Genomic DNA, 18,909 nt, shown 5'->3' on the forward strand with positions numbered 1-18,909 from the left:
GGGTCAAACAGGCTCCAGGGAAGAACAGGATCAAGCCCATGATTCTTTCTCTTTAGATGTTTGAAATTATTCGGAATTCTGATGTTTTAGGATAATATCCATCCAAGTTCTCTCACAGGAGAGGATCCTAAGGACCCCAAAGGAAATGAGAAAAAGAAGACCTTGTCTTTGGGATCCTTGCTCCATGGAACATCTAGATCATCTGGGGGGAAGGGATTTAAGACAACTCCAGATCCAGTCCCCTTGTGAATGTGAGCTTATGAGTAAAAACCAAAATAGCTGTACCCTCGTGAACTGTGCTGGAATCGGGACCAGGCAGGGACAAACCTCAGATGCAACACTGTCACAGCAATGGGAACCACTGAAGCCAAACACCAAGGCCACCTCGTGGGCAAGTCACACAGCCTGACATCTGTAAGCAGGAAAGGCCACTTAAGTGAGAACAAGTAAGCTTCTCAGACCTTGGACATTTGGGATGGTAGAGTTCTAAAAGTTTGATGCTGGGTTTCCTGCTAACATGAATATGTGGAGTGGGCATGATCTATTGGAATATAGAAGAAGAATTGTCATATTTGTACCCCAAACTAGGGAAGTGGGCCATACTGGTTACACATACATATCCCCAAAACATCTGCAAAACAAACCATTTTGAGGACATGGTACTGTAAAGAGTCTGCAACTGGTGCTAAGGAAGCATTGTGGAAAGAGTCGGTCTTAAAAAAAAAAATTCATAGGAATCATTGTAACTGACAAGAATAAATAGAGATAGTTCATAAATGGTTATGTATTGTTCAATAATTTTATGTTATGCCCTGAAAATACTGTATGCAGAATTACACTGATTCTAGCTCCAAAGAGTTGCTATGAGTAATTCTGTGCAAAAGTTTTAGAAGCCAAATTTGTCACTAGTGTGAAATGTAGGCATTTTAGTTCAGACTGTAAAATTAAAATTTAAAAGATAATGTTCAGATTCTACAGAGGAAATGTGTAGGCTTCAACACAGTATTCTCAAGTATGATACATACCAACCATGTCCAAAAAGGTTGTGCCAAATATTATGTACACTAAGATAATACAGTGGAAAACCTATAGGTAATTGGACTGCCTTTTACCAGCTTGGAGTAACAGCGAGGGCCAGCAACGGAATTTGCGGAGCTCCGTGAAAAGTCAAAATGCAGGACTCGTTGTTCAAAATACAGGGAAAAAGTGACTAAAGTACAGAGCCTTTTCTTCTCTTCTAGGGTCTCTCTTGATTTGTCGTGGTGGTTTTTCTTGGCGTTTTGTATTAATTTTCTATTGCTGCATAACTAATTGCTATAAACTTAGCAACTTAAAACAACACCTGTGTCTTATCCCAGGGTATTTGTGGGTTAGGACTCCAGTAATGTTAGGCTGGGCCCTCTGTCCAGGGTTTCATAGGCTGCAATCTCAGTGTTGGGTGGGGCTGGGGTTCCCTCTTTCAAGCTCATACTGGTGTTGGCAGAACATATTTCTCTTCAGCTATAGAATTCATGGCACTTGAGGCCATGCAGGAGACAGAGCTTCTCACTTCTAAACTCTCTTGAAAGGGTTCACCTGATTAGGTATGGCTCACCTAGGATAATCTCCCTTTTTATTAACTTAAAGTTAACTCATTAGAGGCTTTGATTACATCTGCCAAACCCTTTCACTTCCACCCTATTCTATTAGAAGCAGATTACAGGTCCTGCCTACACACAACAGGAGGGATTATACAAGGGCATAGGGCACTGGGGGTCATTTTAAAATTCTGCCCATCACACCATGAAGTGTTTTCCTAAGTAAAGGAAAATTAAAAATTTAAATGATTCACATAAATCTTACTGTTCATCTTTATATTGTGCAATGCCAGTTTTAAATACTACTAGAAGAAAATTTACTTATATGTGGAATCATCAAAATTACACAATTGTTATTTTGTAATGTTTATACATACATGGACAGTGGAAACGCTGCCCAAAACCAAAACTAACTCAACTGTTTTATTCACTTCTTTGATACCTGCACATTCTACCAACACCCTCTGCCGTTGGCCTACTGATGAATAAGGAATAACTGAGAAGATAAGGAACTCGGGGTTGCTCTGTCTTTCTCTTTCTATGTCCTCATTTTCAATACAATTGGTTGGCTAACACAGGGAAATAACACGAGTAAGAAATGATACGAGGGGTTTCTTGGTCATTCATATTTCTTAGAACACCACCACCTTCTTTCTGTGTTTGAAGCAAGTTCTTGTTTGAACAGAAGAACTGGCCTCTCAAGGCTATCAGTACCTCCACCTACTCAGTGTAGATTTAACACCTGGACCTGGCACTGTTTTGAGTTTCACTGAACTCTCACGCACTGTGAGTCCATAGGAATTCTGTGCTCATGGGAATCGTGAACACCGTATGAAACAGGGCAGCAGAGAATCATAAATTTCGTAGTGCACATCTGCTCTACTCTAGCACATGTTCCACTGTCCCATCAGACTTGAATTCGTGTGTTTACAAAACACAAATTCAAAGATAAGAAGATTTAGAACTTCAAGACAGTGATAACAGAACGTTAAAGTAAGTGCAGGGCCCTTCTGAATGTGGGGCCTTGAGTACAAGGAAATTGTGTTACAGAAGTTGCTTAAGGTTGTCCAGGTTCCTAGGACAGCTCTTCTGACCTACACTACTTCCAGTGAACTATACCTGGTGCTGCCATCACAGCCATCAAGGATCTCCCTGCTTTTCTATAACTTAATTGGGCTCCTCACCTCTTGTTTGAGGGCCCAACAATAGGGCCTAGGATGGAAGGTGGGGTTTCAATGGCAAAGTTCACGAAGGACAGGGAAGTATAGTTTTGAAACGACATGCAGTTAGAAGTTAAATTCAGGAGGCTAGTGGGTTCATGCTCTCCTGTAATTAGAAAGACTCATGTGCCAGCCAGCCAGCTTCTGGTAAGAGCAGAGGTACCCACGAGTCAGGATGACTGATATTACTGTGTCTCACCCTCAGCCATACTTTTCTTGAATGTATCTCCTACTTGGACCTGACCTGTACTAATACTACAAGGTAGTGAACATTCTTAAGAAAGTCATATTGGATGACGTCACTACTGCTGCATTTTCACCATGATGGTTGATACCTGTGTCCTTTGTATGTCCAAAAAGTAGACTGTTTGACAACAACAGTTTGTGGTTTACAACAACAAAAATACGTATACTGTTGGTAGAACCACTTTGTTAAACTGTTTGGAAGACTCTACTAAAAGTTCAACATGGGAATACCTTAACGCCCACCAATTCCATTGTTACCAACAGAAATGTGTATATATAGTTAAAAATAAACACCTACGATAACAGCATGATTCCTAATACCAAAATACTAGAAATAACCCAAATGTGCATGAACAGTAGCATATATAAATAAATTGTATTAGCACAATGAAAAACCAGAAAACAATGAGATATGATAAACTACAACACTATGCCATGATATGGGTGAATCACAAACATAAGTTTGAGCAAAGGAAACCAGACACAGGGACACCTGGGTGGCTCAGTCGGTTAAGCGTCTGCCTTTGGCTCAGGTCATGATCCCAGGGTCCTGGGGTCAAGTCCTGCGTCGGGCTCCCTGCTCAGAGGGGAGTCTGCTTCTCCCTCTCCCTCTGCCTGTTGCTCCCCCTGCTTGTGCTCTCTCTCTCGCTGTCAAATAAATAAAATCTTTAGAAAAAAAAGAAAGAAAAGAAGCCAGACACAGAAATGTGCACATGGTATGAACCTATGGACCTAATCCCGGTGTTGGATTGTAGGATAGCATTTCCCTTTGTGATGGGTGGGTAAGGGGAGATAACAGCTGGAAGGGAGCCTGAGGAAGTTGACAGGGTTGCGGTGATATTTTATTTCTTGACCTGGATGCTGTTACACAAAAGTGTTACTTAGAGAAATTCACAGAACCACACTCTTATATTTGTGCATTTACATGTATGAATACTATACTTCAGCATAATTTTGCATAAGACACATATACTACACAAAAATGTAAAGGGACAGGGGGAGGAAGGAGAAGGAGAGGAAAAGGGAGAGAGGAAAGGAGGAAGAGAGAGAAAGAGACGAGAAACAAGCTAAAAAGTTAAGAGATAACTGTATCAGTACTAACAAGTAGTTACTAAAATACTTAAAGTTTATATCAGCTTTCTGGCAGCTAATGTAGAATTTTGGGTGATAGAAAATGTTAGGAAGACTTCCCCTGATAGTCAGATTCATTCTGAAGCTGTATGTTCAAAAACGTGGAAAAGTAAGCAATTGAAATGTAGAGTGCTTCAGAGCATGGATGAGACAATTTGGGCTTGAGGAAGAATGTAAAGGTCGGTACTACCAATAAGCTGACGAGTCTGGAAAAAGTCAGCATATGATCAGATTTTGAGAAATAATGATAGCTAATATATCTTCTTAAGTATCATGGATTATGCTAATCATTAAGTACAATATTTCCTCACTTACTCCTTATAATCTTATAAGTATTATTGATTTCTTCATTGTACAGATGTGAAAATTGAGTCCTGGAGGGACCTACCTAAGGTTATAGAAGGTGAGCAGAAGAGCCAGGACTCTAACAAGTGTGCCTGCCCCTGGTCCTAAACATAAATGCCTTTCCGGTGACACAGAGGATGAATTCCCACATCTTTAAATTAATTAATTCTTTGGTTAGTGTTTTCAATATAAATGTTATAGAATGTCATCCAGACACACAATTTGGGTTTACTATGTTCCCAATTTGACACATGAAGTGGCATTTTCTAATGGAACAACCTTGTAGCAGTGGGTGAGAGACTAGCAAACTCCATTTTTGGGGGTCATGTTCCTTATCTATAATATGAAGGAGCTGAATTAAATGATTTGTAAAATCTCTTCTAGCTACAAATTCCCGTGAATTCAAGTTTTCTTTTCTGGCAATAACTGGCTAACACTTTCAGCTGCTTTTTAATACCACCCTGGATTCCTTGAGCGTATAGTCATATTCTCAGCATACAGATGAGTACCTCCTTGTCGATGCAGAAAGGCATGAAACTGGTTTAGTAAAAAAAACTTAATTAGAAGATAAACACAGAAGACACCAAAATAATAGGGAGGGCTGAAATACAGCACAGTTTTATAAAGTTCAAAATTAAACTTTTATCTATTTATAGGTTATTGCTATCCACTCTGACTCTGGAAATGATATAACTAAGGAGTATTAACTTCCTAATATTTATACCAAGAACCTTTCCATTTTTCTATGGAAATGAGAAAGGCTATGGATGTGGAAAACCTCAGTTTCCTTGTCTGTATTAATGCTAACCTCATAGGATTCTTCTGAAGATGACGTGAGATACTGGAAGTCCTTCGTCAGCTGTAAAGTGGTATTCAAAGTCAGGAAGTATTAGTGTTAAATTAATGACAATGGAGACCACATAACCAACATACTTAAAAAAAAAAACTATTTTCCAGGGAAAAGCTAGGCCATAATTTTAGTAAAATCCTACCTCTAACACTAGTTCTTAAGAGATTGACAGCATGAGCTCATGCTGTGATCAGTGAAATAGGAAGAGAGCACCATGAAATCATATATTCAGAAAAGGAGCATTAGAACGGAAGGAAGTTCCATCTGAAAATAGAAGTTCTGTCCTCTTAAATACTTGGCTTCCTGCTATTACAGAGGATATCAGGGTTAGGGAGTATTTTGCTAACACGAAGCCAATGTTCATATTTTGGACTTTCTTTTCAGAAGATTAGAAACATCTTTTCCCTCAGGTTAACAAATGCGGTCCCAAAGTACTTGGAAATATTCTTAAGAATTTTGGACATGTAAGCAATCATTTTTAGACAAGATCTTCTGACAATAGGTTCCTCCATAGCTAAAGCAATCCATTATTTTTTGTGTCATTCTGATTCCAGAATTCAGTCCCAATTCACTCTACAGGATTGACACCTAAATCACAAGTCATGAAATACAGTACTCCAGGCAGTTGTTGGGTGTAAGCTCTGAAATTGAAGAGTTTCCCTTAATAAATCAAAAAGAAAAACTCTCTAAGGTTTTCAGGAGAGAATAGCTAGCTAAAGGAGAAATCCTTGGGTAGAAAGGAGGGGTTCTCTAAGGGCTCCCATATCTTCTTTCTGTCTTTCAATACATAGACCCTGGGAGTATACTCCTCATCCGTTAGGATTTCAGCTCAATCAGGAGCACAATCCAATCCATTTCCTATTGCTCTTACAGCTCAACTAAAAGATCCTTCAAAAAGAACCATATTAAAACCAAGAAGAAACCAAAAAACTAAAAGAAAACTGAAAACAAAAAAAATAAAAGAACAAACCTGATAATATTCTAAGTAGTCAAGTTTACAAGTGTAGGTTTCTGATCTTGCAGTCACCAACATCTATTGACTCATAGACCTGTTCCACTCCACAGTCTTTCTTTACAATATATAACCTCAGCTGTTAACTTCTCCTATTACTCAGAAGCTTGTCCGATCTCCTATCCTGGTCTGTTCCTGAACAAACACAAATATTCTTTATTAAAACCTAAACCTTTTGATTCCTGTTGCCAAGTGTTCTCCCATTCAGTTACAATATCTGATCCTAAGGCTGTCTCATCTCTTCCCAACTCATTCTCAAAGTTTCCGGTTCTTTTATTATGACAAAATATTCACAGCTCCTTCCCTACTCACTGCATCCTTACTTCCAAAGCATATAAAAGTGGAAAATATTTGTGTGCATCTACTATGGAAAGACTTAAAATATCCAGAAAGAAAATTAAAAAAAAAATTTTTAAAGACGTTTCTAAAGCAACCTCCTGTAGTCCGGGTCACCTAGATTTGCTTTCTTACTGTTTTCAAAAAATTTGTCTTTACTTATGCCCTGGCTCAGAGTTCCCTTTCTTAATGAATGGGAAGGAAGTTTTGCATACCCTTCTCCCACCACCCCCTTCTCTCACCACCCCCTAATACTCTGCACAAAGCTAGATGTCCCACTGCTTAATATTGAGAAGGGCTCCTTCTTCTGCTTAGTTTTGTGGCTCTGCTGTCTTAAACAGTCTTCTTCCCCGGCCAGAAGTCTTTGTCCTGCTTTATCTCCATGACCCTCTTGGCCTTGCTATGCAATGGAAAATTTGTTTAAACCTTTTGGAAGGAGAGTTGATTTCCTGAGATTTTCATTAAAAATATATGAAATACAGACAGCATGGTATATTCTCTGTAATTCTAAATTTACCCCCCAACACTCACATGCGCATTCACTGTCATATTTGCTAGATAAATTTGACTCAATCCTCAAACCAATCCTATTAATGAAGAAATAATCTCCAAGAATTCATATAACATGACCGAGGATGCAAATTACCATTCATCCATCTCCAAAGACCAGGATCACAGCATTTTAATTTGCCACAAGGGTTAGTGGTCTCCCCAGTAAAACTGAAAAAGACATTTAAAAAATATTTTGGTGTCAAAAGCAAAAATACTCATTTTTCTCTTTGGTCCCAACAACCTTTCGAGAAGATAAACCTTTAGCTGGGCTCCAGCTTCTCACATCATCCTCAGTTCTGTTCCGCCCCCAAATTGCCCACAACCTGCTTCTACTCCCAAGCCCTACTGACTGATCTTGAAGTATATCTGAGGCTCTTTAGAAAATAAACATGATCTTCTCATTTCTCCGGCAGCTCCCTCACTGGACGATGCTCAAGAGTAGACTTCTAATCCATTTTTCATCAACTTAAACCCACCTGCTCTGCATCTTCCAGAAGTTCCTCAAATGGTCTTGTCCGCCACATTTTCCTTGTTCGCCAGGGCTACTATGGGTTCATTCTTATTTTTACAACTGTGATTTCATTGGGATTTTGGAAGCAAAGGACCATAACCTTCACTTAATATACAATTTTGCAGCAAAGACTTTTACCTGAATTTTCTGTTCCTTCTAGAATTAATATGATTATTAGTATAAGAGAGAAGTATTTGGAAAAAAAGGAAGTAATTGTATTACTATGGCTTGGCACTCCAACCTCATGTTCATCCTGAAATCTGTTATTTCCTAGCATGACAGGAAAATTTCTGGAGAAAAATAGTAAAAATGCCTTGGTCCTTGACCAAGTAGGTTTTCCTTGCATTGTTTTAGGTTAAAAATGAGAACGATCCAGCAAGTACTGGCTTATAAAAGTGTCATTCTGTACAACTCCTGATATCTTAATCCAAATTAAAACATAAGTAGCCTAAAGGATGGCTATATCTCTAGGCCCAAGTGTGTCTATGAGTAGACAAATGTAAATATTGTTTATCTTATTTATATGTTGCTTCCTTTGTTATGAAATTCCCTTTGCTCTGCCAACCACGGTGTGGTAATTAGACGTTTGTTTAATTTATGATATTTAACTCTATGTTTACAGCAAATAAAAGTTTGGTTCCCAAATATAATTCCGCAACAAATGCACTGCTTTTACAGGCGGAAAAATAAAAATTAACTGAGATGGGAAGGGGTGGCTCTCAACAGAAAGCCAGAAGCACAAGGCAGAAGTTCAGTATGATTGTTCTTTGTATCTGAAGATATCAACAGCATGCATATGACTGATGGAAAAACCAACATATTGTATACATCTGCACAGCCCTCTTTGAATCTGCTTATGGTAATAGTTCAAAGGACTTGTCATCGTTGACAACTGCCTCCTGAGCTGCAAGTATTAATACTACACAGAAGTAGGTCCTAACATTTCTATTGCTCACTGCTTCTTAGATCCTCTCCCATTCAGCTTTGCCCACAGCAGTTCAGATACCTACACTAGTCAGAAAAGCTGGATTGCAGTAGCTTAGTTTACAAACAATTAAATGACAGGTCTCCCTGATTTAAGAGCCTGAAATAGTATTTCATGTTTCAATGATTTTAAGCAGTTCAGGGGATAAAGAATGTTTCAGGAGTAGTATCTATTATGATATTCTTAGCTAAGCTTTTAGATTGTAGAATTAAAACATGAAGTAGAATTTGGAGATAGGTTGCAAATAGGAAGTACTAAATGCATGAAAAGAAATATTTTGCACTAGAATTAAACTATAAAAACTAATACCACAATTCTAGAAATAAATATTGATGGAGTAACTCAAAGAGAATCTTATTCAGCTACTCAGTTTTCTAATTTAGAGTACATTAATGCTTTAGTCTTTGTTGTACCTCAGACATACTGAATTAATCATTTTTCTCATCTATTCCCATCATAGGCAATGACTTACTCCTAATCAAATAAAAGTTGATTTTTAAGGAATTATTTCTTTAATGATTTTGACATTATTGCTTATTTTTGTCTCTTCCATAGTAATGAAAAATTGCTCACAATTTACACACCAAGTTGATATCTAGCTACAGTACCCAGCATTAAATTACTTTGATTTTTCTGAGAATGATATAGTAGATGCTTTATATTAATTGAAAAATTAAGATCATAGCCATTAGCCATTAGAAAGCATTTCATATTTCAAAACTTTTACTGGTATGATTTCTGTGCCTCCCAGAAATTATTTTAGTAATTTATAATATTCAAAATGTTATGACTACATATCAGTGCTCATTTGTAAAATACTCTATTGTTTCTATTGCTTAGGTCTTTATTATTATGCTTGGCATCTGAAGCTCCCTACAATCTGGGGCTTTTCTTACTTAACAAGTTTCCTTTCTACCACGCTGTAGCATGAATCTACCATTCAAATCACGGTATTTTCACAGTCCCATGAATACATTATGCTCATTCCCATATTTCTTTTATTCGTACTGTTTCTCAAAATATAACATCCTCATCTCTTACCACCTTTCTACATTTTATGTTATTATCATTCAAAAGATAATACTTACAGAGTTATTTAATTACTTATAAAGCAAGGAAAATTAGGGCCTCACTTCATACATCCCAAAATATCAGATATATTAAAAAGTGTAAAAATTAAAACACATAAAAAAACTACACGTAAATATTTGAACACAGAATAAGGTCTAAGTACAAAACCAATGGAAGAAATTATAAAGAAATGACCACTAGACTTCCTAAAAACAAACTTTCATACCTGAAAAATAACTATGGAACAACCTGAAATGACAACAGTAAACTGACTTTCTATATAACAAACTGGAAGACACCTTTCTTTTCTTCCTTCCCTAAATACTTCGTTGAACACCTGCAGGCTGTTTATACACAGCAAAACAAAAATATTGTAGTCAAATAACCATGTTTCCAATAAGGATTTTCTGCTGCTTATTCTCAGGATTTTTGCTTGTTTGCTTAATTCTATTCCCTCCCATCAGGTTATTTTAAATGCATGGCCTTCATTAATTTGTTCAACACATGCTATCATCACACCCCAACCACATGCCAGACTGTGCTAGATACTAAGAACATACTATACTGGTGGGCAAAACAGATATGGTCCCTTCCATCACAAAACTTAAGCCTCAAAGAAGATACACATTAATCAAGTAATCACACGAACTGCATTAAAAACCAAAAAAAGTACAGAGCACAATGACAACATATTAAAAAGGACTTCACCTATTGGGGAGATGGGATGTGTATGTATCTCAGATTTCCCTAAAGAATTCATGTCTATATAAAACAGTAAGCTCTACATACAGGGGCTGTATCTTAAATTTTTGTGACTTTCTGCATCTCACAGAGTAAGTTCTTCTATATTTGTTAAATGACTTATTCCCATTAAAATCTGAGGTTATCCTTATTAACTAGGCTTCTTTTTGTAATGGTGTGCCTGAAGCCAGCTTTAGGATGACTGGTACTTTCAGATAGATACTTCGAGATAGTTTAGAAAGATACTTTTATTCTTATAAGATTAAACAACTTAAATCTTACCTAGATTATAAGGTGATTTCATGATTAATATTGTTCAATTTAATAAATACTATCTAGACATCAAAATAACATTTCTTAAAAAGAATTACTCATGTAATTTATATACTAATTATTAAAAATTGTTTCACTAACAGTACACATAGGTTATACAAAAATGAAATGTTTTTTTAAAAGCACATATTTTCACACTGTATATCCTGGAAATTTATTTATCACTAATTCGCATATATCTTTGCACTGTTTGGAAATATTCAGCGAAGCAACTTCATCATCTTCGTCAAAGTGATCTGGTGTACTGCTATCCAGGACATTAAGTTCTAGTTCTGACAAATTGGATGGCAGATAAGAACTCACTTGAGATGTCCGAGGTGACTGGCTTTTTTCTGAAGACTTGCAACCAGTTCTTGTTTTAAGTTTAATAGAGATGTCTTGACCCCTCTTTATAACTTTAGAATTATACATACTGTTTCGATCTATCTGGTTTTCTTTTTCCTCAGTCCAGTGTGATGAAGTTAAATCACTGGTAGAGATACTAGACGTTTCCTCCAAACTTTTATCTTGAATCTTTGAAATATGAGATCTTTTATATGAGTGTACTGGTGATCCAGCTGAAAAAGGTGGGCTAAGAATAGAACTCTTTTCACTGCTGTTTTTTCTTATGGACAGTATTATTTCACTAGACTTACTTGTGTATTGGTTATGTTTTGGATTTTCTGCCCCTGGACTGCTATCATGAGCTTGTAAAATTCTGCCAGTGTCCTCAGCGGTATAGAAATCTTCAGAAGAGCAAGGGCTGGTGAAGTCATCAGAATACATTAATTCTGAGATGCCTTCAGAGCAACTATTTTTACTTGGTTTATTTTCACTGGTATCATCAATAAGAATGTCATCATCGGTGGTTTTGACCTGTTTATCCTCTATTTCTTTATCTACTACAATTCTGTCAACAACTGTAACCTGTTGAAAAGCACATGGTCTTTGGCCTTTCATTTCCATTTTTCCTTCCAAAATACCTGCATGAGTAAAACCTTCAGGGACAATGGAATTTGCAGAACTCACAATTTCTTCCAATAAACCATTATTGGTTCTATGTTCACCACAATCTACAGCTTTTTTTGTTGCACATTTCAGTTTCGTTTCTTTAGTTGTGCTATGGTCATCAAAAACTCCACTGATTTGCTTTGAGGTATCACTGTTTTCAGCAAAAGATGCATCCAATCCCAAACACTTATCTTTCGGCCGTTGGTGTGGCTTCTGATGTTGTTCTGCAAAGCTTAATACTTTAACTTTGGATGGTGGAGTTCTGAGTTTTGCACCTAACATTGGTGCTTGCATTTTTCTATACTGCTCTCTTTTTTCATGTACTGCCAACATGTCAGGATTTGTCTGCTTTAAACGTAGTTTAAGTGTCTTTGTTAAACCATAAAGCAATTTCCCCCTTGGAACTCTTTTGGGGGGGTTACCACTGTTCTTTTCAAAATATTTACCTTCTCGGAGATTTTCAGCTTGGTTCTTTTTATACTGAAGATTTGCTGACTTTTCATTTCCCCCCATAGAAAGCTGATCCTTAGATTCAGATTTACATGTGCATTTGGCAGAAGCTTCTGGTGACTTCTTATCCTCAGTTCTATATAACCAGGCTAAGTGAGGATGTATTTGAGTAGGGCTTGCCACAGGTTGGTTGTATAACATGGACAACTCAACCAACAAAGCATTTAACAAAGGCAGCTGCCTTATGGTATTAATTCTGTTTTGTTCAGTTTGAGCATGATCTGTAGTTTGGTCACTTGCTCCCATATCCTGAACATGCGGAGGATCTATGAGCGCTGGAGGATTCCCATGTAACCCAGAATTAGAAGGTTTCAGAGAATCAGTATGTGTTGGGGCAGTTGCATGATTTTCCTCTAGAAAAATAGCATCCAATTCCTCAGGTTCATTTATTTGAGGCTTAATGGTGATTGTACCCTGTACAGGAGGCATCTTTTCTTGGGTCAAATGAGTGTAATACAGAGGAGGGGGGCAAAAAGTGTTGGTTTCAATGTCTAACTCTGTGACTTCCTGATTTGGGGGGCTAACGCTCCTCACACCACTAGAATTTGAACAAACAGACTTGGTTTTGCCATGCTTCACAGAAACCGTGTTACCAGAGTTGTTCTTACTGTGGGAAGCTCCTTCCTCCAAATCCTTCTGTACCTTTGGGATTTTTAAACCCACGAGTAACCTATCTGCATCTCCTGCTCTTGGCTCTGAGTTTGGTGGTGGTTTTTCCCGCAGGGTTTGGGAACTGATCTCTACACGCTCCACCCCACCTCCTGTAGAAGTGACTGGCCTCTCAAGATGGCCCAACAAGCTGCTTCCCAAATCAGTCAAGCGGTAGCCCAGAGCAATGTCCCCAATCCGATCCCCAACTTGGTTACGCAGAGGGAAATTTCCTCGATGACCCTGGGAGCAGCCGGAGGCGGCCGGTCCCAGGACCTTGTGGGCGGCGGCTGCCAGCGAGATGCTACAGGCACCCAGGAGCTGCGGGGTGGGAGTCGGACGCCCAGGGGGCAGCTGCAGTAGCAAGGTGTGAAGCGGCATCCGAAGGAGCAGGCGGTGCAGGGTGGCGGGGTGCAGGCGGAAGAGACAGGACTTGCCGCGACCGAAGCTGACCAGGCCGGGCCGGGGTTCCGGGGCTGGGGCGCCGGGGCCTTCAGGAGGGTAAACAAGCAGCGTGGGGAAGTCCAGCAGGCGGAAGGCCACGGCGGGGCACAAGTCGCGCGATGGCCGTGGCGGCGATGCCTCCTCCTCTTCGGCCTCCTCTTGCTCCTCCTCCACCGCGACCACGGGGAGTGGCGGCGGCGGCGGCGGCGGCGGCGGCAGCCCGGCTTCAAGACACACCCAGTCTACGACCAGCTCCAGCGAGAAGAGCCTCTCGGACAAGGGGGCCGCCATTGCTGTTGCCCCTGGAGACGCCACCGCTGTCTCGGGGAAGGGGAAGCCGAAGCTTGGTTCTCGCGAGAGACAGGGAGAGCACAGCGCCTGTGCCTGCTCTCTCGCGAGACTTAAGCCCCCCGCCTCCCCCCGCCCCCCGCAGGTCTAGGCCGCCGCTGCTCTGGGAATTCTTGCTGCTCGATGTGTTTTGCTTTCCAGGCTTATGTTAACACAATTACTTATAATACCGAGGCATGATAATATGATGCAAGAAATCAGACTTTTTGTTGTTGTTGTTGTTGTTTTGGCCACGTTTTTACCCATGTAGATCTCATGCAATTTTGAGGTCAGGTCAGTTCTGTCTCAGGAAAATTGAGAGTAAATCAGGACTCCCTTTCCAGACCCCAGGGCGAAAGAAAGCCAGTTAACTCTCCAGGGTGGGCCTTCTCTGGCTGCTGGTCCACCCAAAAGATGATGACACTGCTCTGAAGCGGCGTGGGAGCCTCTATCTGAGTAAATTATGGTAGCGCTGAGATACACAGCGGGTGTGGTCACATTTCCATTTGAGCAATCGCCGTGTGTGAGATTAGTGTTAATGATTCCATTTAACAAAACAAATATATATACGTAAACCCACAGTTGGGGGAGGAGGAAAGGTCTTATGGGCACTCTCCCAGATTTTCAAGGAGGCATACTACCCTCAGTAAGTTAGCCAGCTAGATTGAAACCAAGGCTGATAACATGGAGAGCTTTGAACGACAGAGTAAGGACTTTGGACTGTATTCTGCATAAGTTGTTTTGCATGAATAGGTGTGATCATATCCGTGTTTAGAAATGTAGTTGTACAAATACAAAGGATGGATTCTACTAATAAACAATTCAGAGCAATCTATTGGGAGGCTGTCCCCGTGGTTCAGGTGAGAGAGAGCGGTGGCCTGAACTTGGTCAGGGTCAGTGGAGAGGAGAAAGAGGTGACAGAAGAGGCATTTGTGATAGCAGAATTTAGAATTTGGTGACCAGGGGCCAGAAGTTATGGGTAAGATTTTTTTTTTTTTTTTTTTTTTTTTTTTGAAAAAAAAAAAAAAAAAAAATGAGGCATAGATTTTATTTTTTTTTTTTTAAGTTACTTTGGGTTTTTGGGATTATAGAGTTTGAGGTTCCTGCCAGACATGATGTGAATATGTTTAATTTTAGGCAGCTTTATAATTTATAGTTAAATTACATTACATCAAAGCTCAGAAGAACATTGTGAAGCTCAAGGGAAATTCAGAATTGGAGGGATTGATGCTTTAGTGTGAAGACTGAGGGAGGTTTCATTGCACTATATAAATAGAATATACTACTCTTGGCCTTAAGAATCTTACTAGCTACTTGCAGAGGAAACGTTTATCAAGTGACATGCTTAATGGATGGATGACATAGAGCAATAAAAACAACATATTCACAAGTGGAAAGCAATGAGGTAGAGTCCATATGTGCATCCAGTAAGTCTTTTGGGTAGGGTTAATAATGTGGAATATTAGCACTTGTGTGTCTCCTGCATACAGACAGGGAAACCCATGTCCTTCTTCTATAAGGACATTGCTTCTGCAATCTGTAAAGTTTCTACAGAGATAATATATTCCTTGCCCAGATATTCTATATGATTGGTATTGCAATATATGAATAATATTTTCTAATTGTAAATAGTGCTAAATTTAACAAATAAAACTTGAAAGTGAAAAATAAAAGTTTCCATGTCCATAGACTATACATGGAGAAATAGCACAGTGCCGTGACTAAGAGCCCTAAATCTGTAGGCAAACAACCTGGCTCAAATCCTGGCTCTGTGACCATATTTTAGTTTCTCAACAAATTGTGAATCATTTTCCTCATCCAAAAAAATGAGGTATTTATAGTACCTACCTTATAAAAATATTATCATATTAAAATTATGTAATATTAGTATTACAGTAATATAGTATACTAGGTGTACAATATTTATACTATTTGACATAGTATACTATATTTATATAGCCTGGCAACTTGCTAAAATCAGTACCATTTTACTTATTATTTGCCATGTAGCAGACTTTTTAGTTGAGTTTTTTAAAAGCACTATGCTATGAGTTAGAATAAATAATTTATCTGGCATGGGCTTATTGTTTTCCATCTGTAAAAGTTTATATGCTCTGTACTTTACCTTTCATGTGGTAGCCAACTGTTTTTGTTGCAGGAAAAGGCAGGACAAGGCAAGAAACTATGGATTAATGCACATTAATACTTTAAGATATAAATCTGCTATGCAATGTTAAGGAGTTTGAAGTTTATTGTGGGGGTGGCCTGAATTAGGATGTTGGCAATGGTGTGGAGAGAAATAAACACACTCAAGAAATAGTTAGGAGAGATATTTAATGGGACTGGTTGATTGTGAGGTCTGGGGGAACAGAAGGTGAAGCACAGCTTTCTACTTTAGGCAGTTAGGTTGATGGGTCAGATACAGAGAAGCAGGGTTTATTGTAATTGCTGTTGAACAAGGAAGTGAGAGAGGCCAGAAGAGAAAACTATGAGTTTCAGGGTCTGATATGTTGAATGTGACGTCCTTGTCATACATCCAGGTAGAAGGTGGAAGTTAAATATATGAATCTGAAACCTTGAGAGATCTAGGCTGGAAATACAGGTTTACAAGACATCAAGGTGGAGATGGTAACCTAATTTCTTCATAGAAGGCATAAATAAATATGGCACTGAGACTTATTTTTTCTTTTTTTGTGTGAGTTATCTCGGGACTGTGCATACTGTAGGAATTTTGGCTTGATATCTAAGGAATTAGGATCAGATATGATGCTGACATCCTTTTCTGGGGCAATAACTTTAGGGTGAAAAGAAAGTCAGGACCATTAAATAAGGTAAGTCATGATGAAACTACTAATTTTGAGACGAAACAGCAACTGGGTTAGTGAAACTGATTGAGCTGTGGGGCTGGCTCTTTAAAGGCAGACAGTATGTCCTATCATAAGGGCTGTGGACCCAAAAGGATGGATCCAGCAGGTGGGATGGCTTAGCAGGAGTTGTAACAAAATGACAGTAGTGCAATTAAGTAAGAGCACAGTGTCATATTCTGGGTCTACTTTGGAGCAGAAATGCAAATACGTGGGAAAACACCAGCTCCTGCAGGAGCATGGGGCCTGGCAAAAAACCACTTAGATGTCATGGCTCCAACCTAGTTTACTCAACTTCAGAAAATGGAAGGTAGCTAAGGTGCTACTGAGGGAAGTGAGGTGGACATTGAGTTTTATGGACCAAACAAGTCCCAGTTAGGAGGAATCTGTAACTCAGGGACCATGAAAATGCTCAAGACTTACTCTAGAAGCACCAAATACTAATTCCAAGCTCCATTAGTAAAGGCATTTGGCTGCCTGTAGGCAACTGGCTGCCTGTAGACTTCCTGGTTTAGCCTGGATTAGCTCTAGGATCAGATGTAATCACCTGTAATTGACGTGGACTGAGAGGGCTGAAGGTGCCTGCCAGGAGGAAGATCTATGGCTGAGTAAAGAGAGGGCCTGCATGGAGCTAACTAGGGGGAAATGAAATCCAATATCCTTCATTTAAGTATAACTTTACACAGTGCTTCCTTTCCCACATTTCAAAGAATGCAATCTACAGAAAGCTTATAGCCAACACCAGGCTTATGTTGTAAAAAGAGAAGCTTTTCCACTAAGATCAGGGACAAGGCAAGGGTGTCCCCTTTTACCACTGCTTTTCAACACTGAACTGGAGGTCTTTGCAATAAGACAGTAAGAAAAGGAAAGGAAAAGAAAGGAAATAAAAGGTATATCGATTGGCAAGGAAGAAATAAAATTGTCTTTGTTTGCAGATGACATGATCACCTATGCAGAAAATCCAAAAGAACTGACCAACTCTTGGAACTAAAAAGTGATAATAGCAACATTGCAGGTTATCAAATTAATATACCCAAGTCAATAGCTTCCCTGTATACCAGCAATGAACAAGTGGAAATTGAAATTAAAAACATACTACCATTTACATTGGCACCTCCCCAAAATAGAATATTTAGGTATAAATCTAACAAAATATGTACAAGATCTAAAGCCATAAGTGCCCCACAGGGTTAATAAGGTCAAAACTAGTAGAAAATTTAAAAGCTTGTTTTTCAGAGAACTATTTCTCCCTAGTCAGCTATTGTATCTTTTCAGACCCCACTGACAGATCCACTAGTTGTGTCTGCAGAAGCCTGGACTCAAAATCAATGATATGGTTTCAGCCTATGAACAAGCAAGACCGTGCATTCCTTACCCGAGCTAACAAGGCCCCAGACCTCATCCAGTTTAAACCAACTCTCAGAGCATGCCCCTCCTTGTCCTAAGATAACTTCCTGACATCAGGGGCTGAATTTTGCCTTCTTTTGATAAGTCTCCACTCAAAAGTGAACATGGGGTGTGTGTTACATATATGTTTGCTCAATGAGCATGCTCTATCTTTCCTCACGAAGAGTTTTGTTTTCCCATCCATTTCATCAATGTGTATGGAGTGTCAACCCCTATGATTATAAAAAACTTGTTCTTTCCCCGTTCGGGGAGGTGAGTTTGAGACTTGCCCTCATTTGGCTGCCTCTCGGACAGGCTGTTTCCTTGCTGCCAACCCAGTGTCTCAGTGATTGTATTTACTGTTCTGTTAAGATCTATACCAAGGAAAACTAGAAAACCTTGACGAGATCAAAGAAAAACTCAAAAAATGGAGAAATAGTCCATGTCTGTGGATAAGAAGACTCAATATTGTCAAGATGTTATTCCCAACTTGATTATAGGGTCAATGCAGAGCCAATCCAAATCCCAGCAAGTGACTTCTGTGGTTATCAACGAACTGGTTCAGAAGTTTAGATGGAGAGACAAAAGACCCAAAATAGCCAGTGCAGTATTGATGAACAAAGCTGGAGAACTGACATTACCCATCTTCAAGTCTTACTAAAAAGCTACAGTAAATAAGACAGTGTGGTGTTGGTGAAAAAATAGACAAATAGATCAATGGGACATAATAGAAAGCCCAGAAACAGACCCATGTAACTACCATCAACTGATTTTTTACAAAGAAACAAAGCTAATAGAAAAAAAAGCAAAGGCAGTCTGTTCAACAAACG

General features: G+C 39.1%; 1 protein-coding gene across 1 annotated transcript; it reads right to left on the minus strand.

The window, feature by feature from the left end:
* Window positions 1-11,039: 11,039 nt before the first annotated feature.
* MAP10 (microtubule associated protein 10) lies at window positions 11,040-13,819 on the minus strand. The gene has a single exon (XM_025850895.2). The coding sequence runs from the start codon at window positions 13,791-13,793 to the stop codon at window positions 11,043-11,045; it is 2,751 nt and encodes a 916-aa protein (XP_025706680.1). The 5' UTR covers window positions 13,794-13,819; the 3' UTR covers window positions 11,040-11,042.
* Between the last annotated feature and the right edge of the window lie 5,090 nt (window positions 13,820-18,909).

Source organism: Callorhinus ursinus, unplaced genomic scaffold, assembly GCF_003265705.2.
Source record: "Callorhinus ursinus isolate GAN/ISIS: 27379988/994484 unplaced genomic scaffold, GSC_fseal_2.0 scaffold32, whole genome shotgun sequence".
Taxonomy (NCBI): Eukaryota; Metazoa; Chordata; class Mammalia; order Carnivora; family Otariidae; genus Callorhinus; species Callorhinus ursinus.